At 44.1% G+C, this 8,311-nt stretch overlaps 1 protein-coding gene across 1 annotated transcript; it reads right to left on the reverse strand.

Annotated features, from left to right (window-relative positions):
* Positions 1-563: 563 nt before the first annotated feature.
* Positions 564-2,756, reverse strand: LOC133895651 (chorismate mutase 2, cytosolic-like). Its single transcript, XM_062336114.1, has 5 exons — positions 2,407-2,756; positions 1,575-1,661; positions 1,340-1,483; positions 1,119-1,211; positions 564-979 (listed from the first exon to the last, which is right to left on the reverse strand). The coding sequence occupies exons 1-5, from the start codon at positions 2,683-2,685 to the stop codon at positions 728-730; spliced, it is 855 nt and encodes a 284-aa protein (XP_062192098.1). The 5' UTR covers positions 2,686-2,756; the 3' UTR covers positions 564-727.
* Between the last annotated feature and the right edge of the window lie 5,555 nt (positions 2,757-8,311).

Consider the following 8,311-nt stretch of genomic DNA (forward strand, 5'->3'; position numbering starts at 1 on the left):
GGATAGGGTGGCAACGCGGTCGGGGATGACAACAGCGCTTCGGTTAGAGACGCGCTAGCGGAAGTGGCTCGGTCGTGGATGGCGGCGGTCGTCGGAGACGCGACGGTGCTTGATCGGTGGCATAGGGGAGGAGAAGGCAGCAACGGTAGCGTGTCTAGCGGGGACGAGGCAGGGATTGCACAGGGGGGCCCACCTAGCGGTGCGGCTATTATGTGAGAGAGAGGGTTAGGGTGGACGAGGGACTCATGAGTCCCGTGTGGGACTCTTTTGCTACATTTTAAATAGGAGAGATGTTGCTATATTGACAATTGTTAGTAGTAGCTTACTTCGGCCTTCCCTTTTGCAAAGTTGGCACTGCCTATGTGGGAAATGCAATGCATGTTTTTCCTTCATTCACTGGTTCAGTTCTCCAGTTCTGTTTGTTATCCTGTTGGCCTTATATGATGGCCCGTTAGTCACTAATGCAAATCAATATATGTTATAAATTTTAATATATGATTCTGTAACTGGGAAATGAAATGCATTTTTATCCTGTTGGCTATATGTGATGCCCCGTTAGTCACTGATGCAAATCAATATATGTTATAAATAATAGTAAAAAGTTGAACAAATCACGTGGTGTACAATTCTGCGGACTTGCTGCATGTTTCTTATTGCCGCATGCTTCTGGTGTAATAACAATCGATTACAATTGTGTGCAAATAGGTTAGCTGGATGCACACTTGATTCAATCAAGACGGTGGAGAAGGTACTCGACCTCCACTTGTTTAGTTAACGGAATCACCCATTGGTCATACAGTTTGTAAACAATCGAAGGATCAACCTTGAAGTTGGCCTGACTGCTGTTGTTGACACTAGTTTCAGTTGGTCCATCTAATGTTATACTTTGCCCAAACACCATGGCCTTCTTCTCTACCCTTCTCTTCACTGCATCTTCTTGGGCTTCAGAGGTCAATAGTTTCATCAGAGCATCTCTGTCCTGCAAAAATGGAAATGTTGTACCAGTTAGCTTACAATTTCACATCTCCAATTGATCAGCTGATGCTCTGTCAACACCAACTCATGGATATTAAAGTAGCACATCAATACCCATTATCCATGATTAAAAATTGGAATACCTTGGACTGAATTAAACTGATGTAACTCTGCTGGTCGCCTCTGAACTTCACTTCTGCCACAAACCTGCCATAATTGATCCTTCTCGAGAGCGCCTACAAAAGAATGACCTTGCAGTGTAAAATCATGGCATTTCCTCAATAAAAAGAAGTGTAGAATCATGACGTACACCAAATTGTGCATGTGCGGATTCGGGAATTTGCAATGTAACATTGCTTGTTACCTGCAGGCATGAAAGATCTGAATCAACAGTTACAGCATAGTTGCCGTCATCGCCATTCTTGGCCAACACAGGGAGCAGATCGTTGAAGTATGCACTCCATATGGCGTCATTCACGTTAACGAATGCGGCCGCGGGGTACAGCTCCTGCAATTATAATATCATCCAGGGATTAAGTAAGACCATTTCAGAGATTTGTTCATGATTCATCTTTCAGCAATGGCAGTTGGATGCTTACGCTTGTGAAGTTATATGGAGGTGCCAGTGTGAAAGGAACTCTGTAAGCGAAGAATGGAATCTCTTCTAGGCTCCGGTACCTTCCTGCCTATGGAAAAGTCGAAGTCAGGATTAGTCAAGCTCAATCAACACTCGCTTCATGTCTTTGATCGCAATTCACGCAATGATTGTTGCTTAATGGCGGTGATAGTACTTGAAGCAGTGCAACGTTAACTTGCCGTCAGAACTTAACGTATCGAACTGAATCGAATGCAAAATACCCAATGCTTTATCTTCTCATAACGTGAATGGAGAAAAAAAAAATTGACCGGCTACAATTTTTTAAATCTTCTTTCTCCTCCCAGAACATGATTGTTAAAAATATAGTTATTGAAAGGAAAGGAATTAGTTAGCATCAGTCAGTCAACACCTTCCCCGGAGCCTGTAACGTTTGACCAGAATTTTCATACACTCAAGACAACGCATCTTAAACAAGTTCAGGTAATCCAAAGGATTATTAATCGACCATCGGCCACCCGTGTTACTGGATATCTATGTCCAATTTTTTTTACCCGATATTCCAAATCTAAGTGGGATTCTAACACTCATATCGGATTTTAAGTTGTATTTTGCATGTTTAAATTTTCTTTATCGAATTAGACACATAAATTCAAGTAGATTCTGACACCTGTGTCTATATCCAGTTAATACAGCCGGCCACAGCCATTGACAGTGCCGACGAACTATTAATCAGCTTGAAAAAAGAAACGAGCTCATCAACTGAATTCTACTTCCAAGCTCAAACACGAAACAAGAAAGCAAATTGTCATATGTAGCGGGTGAATGAAGGGCACCTTGGATTGGACGGCCTCGGACTCGTGGACGAAGAGCTCAGCGAAAGAGGCGTTGAGGCGGCGGCCGGCGCCGGCGCCGGCGCCGAGGTAGACGGGGTCGTAGGCCGGCCGGTTGAGCGGGTATCTGGCCCTCTCGATGAGGCTGAAGACAATGGTGTCCTCCTCCCGCGTCAGGAAGTCCCTCACAGTGTCCAGGCTGAGCCCGGCGCACGGGTACAGGTGCAGCAGCAGCAAAGCCGCGCTGCAGAGGACGGGCGTGTGAATGGAGAACGCAACCATTGCTGTTGCTGTCCTCTAACGAGACAGAGACAGAGAGGTGATGATATGCCGCGCAGGCCGAGCAATTTCAGATGAGTTGGATATTTATCGCTGCCCAAAAGAACGCGAGGTGGTTAAAAAAAAAAGAAAAATGAGTATGAACTGGATGATTCGTCAGTGACATTACTTAATTAGCGTTGAATAAATGGATAGTTTAAGCAGCTATATAGACCATCAAACTTTTCCACGCGTCACCCGCGAGAAGTCAACTCGTGGACTACTATAGTGTAAGCCCACATACAAATTTTCTCAAAACTTTTCTGAGTAAACTTTTCTCGTTAATTTTTTCTTAAACTTTTTTAGTTAAACTTTTTTTGTTTAAACTTTTTTAAAAAAACTTTTCTCATGCAAACTTTTCCAAAAACAAAGGGCTATCGGGAGATCCGCGCTCTCATGTCCTGACACGCGCTTTGTGATTAGCGCTGCCCTATATAGATGAGAGATTTGTAGAAATACACTTAAGTTGATTGCACTTTGATGAAATATCACCCTAACCCATATGTCATCAACACAAGTGGTTCCATGAGTCAGTCAGATAGGGACGGTATTTCATCGAAGCATGTTTTGACAATTTCTTATATATAGCAGGTGAGATGAGAAGTCAGACTAGGATAAGGGCCGCGCAAGGTCAAATGGATGTGAACAGATGTGGAGTCCTGATATGCGCGCAGCTCGTGACACTGACTGTGCCTGCAAACATATAATATACCCTAATAAATCTAATATATGCGGCTTTTAAGTTTTTTCTTGACAAATGTGCTTATCGTCAGAAAAGGAAATAACTTTGCCATGCCGAAGGATAACAGGATCTTTATGTGTGGAACGATGCATGATGCATGCATGATTTCCAGCAAGAGGTGACATTCTTGTCACCCTCTACGATCGCATTAAACTACTGAAAGTACCACTTGACCTAATTGGATGGACTGTTTTTTAAAAAAAGAATGCCATTGCCGACTACATATTGGCATGTCCATTCATGAATTTAGACACCCTTATCTCCATGCAAATGCAAGGTCTTGCTGGCCGCTACACATGCTAAAAGACGGAGTCAAATAGAGACTCCACGATGTCCCTGTGGCTGTCATAAAATAGAAGCATAGAACGGCTGACTGAATAAACAATGGCCTACCATTGACGATATCGTGGGGATTTCCGCCAGCATGAGAATTGAGAGCAACAAGAGAATCCATGTACGAAAGTTTCTGATTTCTGAGCATTTTGATTTGATGCTCGCAGAGAAGTCAAAAGCAAATATTCAGAGGCTCCGAATCGGAGCAGAAGCCCGTGAAAAAATGCGGAAAATAGATTCGAAGCCCACGTGGCCTCCGTCCTTAACGGGCAACCAGCCCCATCTACCATACCTAGTTGGCAGGCGTACATCTGGGCCGCAGGAGCCATCCATCCGATCCCGCGCTCGGCAGCCCACGAACAAAAGGCTCCACATTTTCAGCAGGCCACCAGTCGCCCGACCCGCAACCCACGTCCGACTCGCGCCCGCCGCTTCAGCGCTACGCATGCGCACGTCTCTAGAGCAGGTGAGCGGACCATGCCGCACGGCCCGCGTACCGGCACGCGCGCGTAGCACGGCAGAGGCCCGCATATCGCGCCAGACACGGCCTGTGGAAGCGATTTCCAACCAAAACGGCCAAGACCACGCCCAAACGTACACTGCCCAACAACATTTCGGCCGCCGCACGGGCATTGCTGCCGCATCCGACTTCTGAACTCTTCTACGGAGCGGTGGCGACATGAGAGTGGTTAGCACAGCAAAAGCCAGCGCAACGAAAGCGGCGGTACCACCGCGCACGGGCAGCACGCATCACGCCCGGCCTTTTGAAACGACGCTTTCTGGAATTTCTTTCTTTTTGAGGTAGTGGCTGTTGCTCGCCACGGTAACCATCAAGATGTTCAGCAAAGGCTAACAAAGGGAACAAGAAGCACTGACCGTCCCTGTCATAGTGTCTCCCATCTACAGTGCGCAAAAACCGGAGAGCTAGATTATTTAATGGAGCCTAGAACTATGGTGATATATTGGTTGGTGCTCACTGTTCAGCACAGCGGACAACGTGCACTGAAACCGGGTTGCGCAACGCCAAGCTCACGACGCTGTCCCTCCTAGCCAGTACGAGTGTCGGACGGAAAGGAAAGCTCAGACGTACCCTTTTTTTTTTTTCAAAAGACAGTAAATTTATTGCTCATTTTTTCTTAAAAAATTGATTCTATTTATAAGGAAACTGTGTCCAATAATCTTATAACTGCGTGGTTTAAAAAAACTAACAAACAACCTCGAGTTGACAATACGATCTCAACTCATAGGCGACGCTTATACTAGAAGCACAAACCAAACAATAGATAGGACCAATCCAACTCAACATACGTACTAACCAACCAAATACCCTCACAACTTGGACGACGGAGCTTTGCTTGCATGCCACACCTCTCTGTCATAAAAGTGGATAGCACATGCTTCGGAGGAGCGCGCATTTATAGGACCGAGAACGGTGACTAGAAGGAGGTGAATAGGCGTCTTACAAATTCCTTGTGAAATAGATGACCTACTCTTTGTTCATCAAACGTTTCTTAAAAACACACAAACAGAAGTATAAACTTTAAAGAGACAAAGTGAGAAACAAAGTTCAAAAATAATATGACTCTATGGATAGAATATGAGCTATAGGCTCTATTCAAGATCATTTCATGTCTTTGAACATAAAAATTTAAAACCTAAATGAAGAACAAAGCAAAAAGATAGTCACCGAAACAAGCAACTCTTCAAGTTGATGCTCTAGAGACAAAGAAATTCAAAACCCTCTCAAATATATGAGTATATGAATGTTATACCTCTAGCAATAAGATGAACAACTTTTCAAGGTTAAAAAATCGCATCTCATAGATAAAAAAAATAAGAAAATCACAACCGAAAGAGAAAAATTTGCAAACTTGCAAAGGAACATTAGAAGAAGGGGAATTCAAGCATATGCAAAAACATAAACTTCATTATTCAAATAGGTCAGCTCTATTTTAGATGGATTATAAGGTTTTTCTCTAAAAAAACTCTCACATTTACATAGACTAAACATTCATCTTTCTCTCCTCTAAAACTGAGCACTAGGTTCTCAAGTGTGTGGCACAGGGGGTTCAAGTGGCTGGTTCTAACTCTGCCATAGCCTATCCCTCTATTTATAAGCCTAGAAAACTTATATCTACCACTAAAGGTATTTTGATCCATTTCTTACTCTGTCCATCGAAAAGCCGTGACGTCTTCATAACTTAGCTTCGCATCGATACAAGCTTTGCGATGGTGCAACATACTCTTTTAATCCTCCTAAGGTTTTAAGACCTAACCGTGAATCCCTCTATACGTTCTCAAAGCGTGACTCACCACTTGCTTACACCTTAAGCAAGCACTCTGATATCGACACGTATACTCCGTCTTGCAATCCTGACCGTCGGCAAGTCTCTTCCACTCCCGATCCCTCGGGTCGCTTTATCACTTGCACTGGCATCCTTTTCTCTTGACTTTATCAATACGTCGTCTTCATCCTCTATTTTATACTTTTGCTTGACCTCCACGTGTACAACTAGGATCATCCTTTACTCCACCCAGCCTCCTTGATTGTCTGGCACTAAGCACCCGCTTAGCTCCGATCACCCGCTGTCGATCGCTAAGTTGCATCTGTCACATGCACACCATGAGATAAGTAAACATATTTCTTCAACTCCAACTCTAATTAGTCTATAATCAAAATATTCAAATCAAACTCAAGTAATCTAAAACTCGACAAACCAAATCAACAACCTTATCAATCACTCATCATATATAAATCAAAGCATATTTTAACTTAATTTGGACCAAATCTCTATCGTAAAACACCTAACTAAAAGCATCTGGCATCATCTTCTTTCTCAGAGGCAAACCAATCGCATGGCAATTTCAGAAGCAGCGCGTGGTGGCGTTATCCTCTTGTGAAGCTAAGTACATAGCCGTTGCAGCTGCTGCCTGTCAAGGTGGCTGGCTCTCATGTCTGCTGAATGATGTTCTTGGAAGGGAGTCAGGAGCACCTAGCCCCAAGGTTGACAATAAGTCAGCCATTGCACTAAGCAAAAATACAGTGTTTCACGATCAGAGCAAGTACACCGACACACAATATCACTTTATTTGGACTTTGTTAGCTCAGAATAACAACTTGCAGATATTCTGACCAAGGCAATGGGGCGCATCAGGTTTCAAGACCAGCACGCTAAGATCAGGGTTATGTGCAAGAATTGGGAGGGGGGATCAAATCCTTGCACGTCCTGCCACTCCTCCAGTTTCTCAGCTTCGTCAGTTAGTGTTAGTTAAGAGTGTTACTTTCTGTCATTTACTCGCGTGGCACAATCTTGAGCCGGGGGATGACGCAGCTATAATGGATTGTGGCGTCCTTAATTAGCTGCTTCATTAGCCATGTTAATGTCTAGGATTCCTTTATAAGCAATAGAATATAGAACACAACAGAAAATGCTGTATGAGTTCAGCAGCACCAAAACAGAGAGCTGAGATTTTGAGTGCCTGATCTCCAACACTTTTTACTGAAAAAATAGATATCAAATTCACGTTAACCTATACAATTTTAGTGTAGATCCATACCCTCAACTAACTAAAAGTTAGATTAAGTTTGCCGGCTGAACACCTCACAAGTCTCAACTGGTCCATGCATTGCTTTCCTCAAGGCGCAGACATTGTCCAAATAACTGAACGGGAATGAACAGTGGATGATCGTAAATGCGTTCTATCTTGGTCTATTAAAGTAGTCCACAAGCAGTTTATAAACTACAACCGATAAACTCATCAGAATCGAAAGGGAAAAGATAGCAAGGAACAAAAGTAATGATAGTATCTTCCTGTTCTAACACCTACAATGCAATGCCTCCCTCCATTATGCTACTTTGGACATAGTGGCGGTGTGGGATAAAGGAGGATCGAATATACAGGTGCGAATTGTAGGAGCAGGCCGCATCATCTTTTGTATTGCACAGAAAGTCATGGCCGTTTTCGATTAGTGGGTTACCGACGACGCGTTGTCTTATCATGAAGTGGGACAAAGAGGTGTACGCCCTCATCAACTGCATACAGTTACATGGTCCGATTCAATCAAGATGTAGGAGCCTGATGAAAGAGGTCCCTGAACCACAACTACTGTAGGTAGTCGGATTCAGCAGCAACGCACTGATGTGACCATTCCCAATTCAGTAAGTCCCATCGCAGGCTAGATCCAGCCATCGCCCAGTAATTGGACACTGAGGCTTGCGTAGGTGTACAGACATTTTTCAGATCATTTTATCCAGCTCCCATTCCAAAGAGCTCGAACTATTATATTAGAACACGTGTGTCGCCCCCAATCACGTTTCTTGAATCTTGACCGGTTGGCATCGTCACGATTGGAGCAGCCGTGTATGCGATCTTTCTTGCCTTATCGTGCGCGAATGTCGTCGTCGACGTCACGGGGTGCTCGTCTTTCAAGGCCGTCAGAGACGCCGACCTGTTGTCATCGTCTGGGTGAATCGGTACGAGCTGGCTTACTTCTCATTGAGGTGAAACGAAGTG

Source organism: Phragmites australis, chromosome 16 (assembly GCF_958298935.1).
Source record: "Phragmites australis chromosome 16, lpPhrAust1.1, whole genome shotgun sequence".
NCBI lineage: Eukaryota > Viridiplantae > Streptophyta > Magnoliopsida > Poales > Poaceae > Phragmites > Phragmites australis.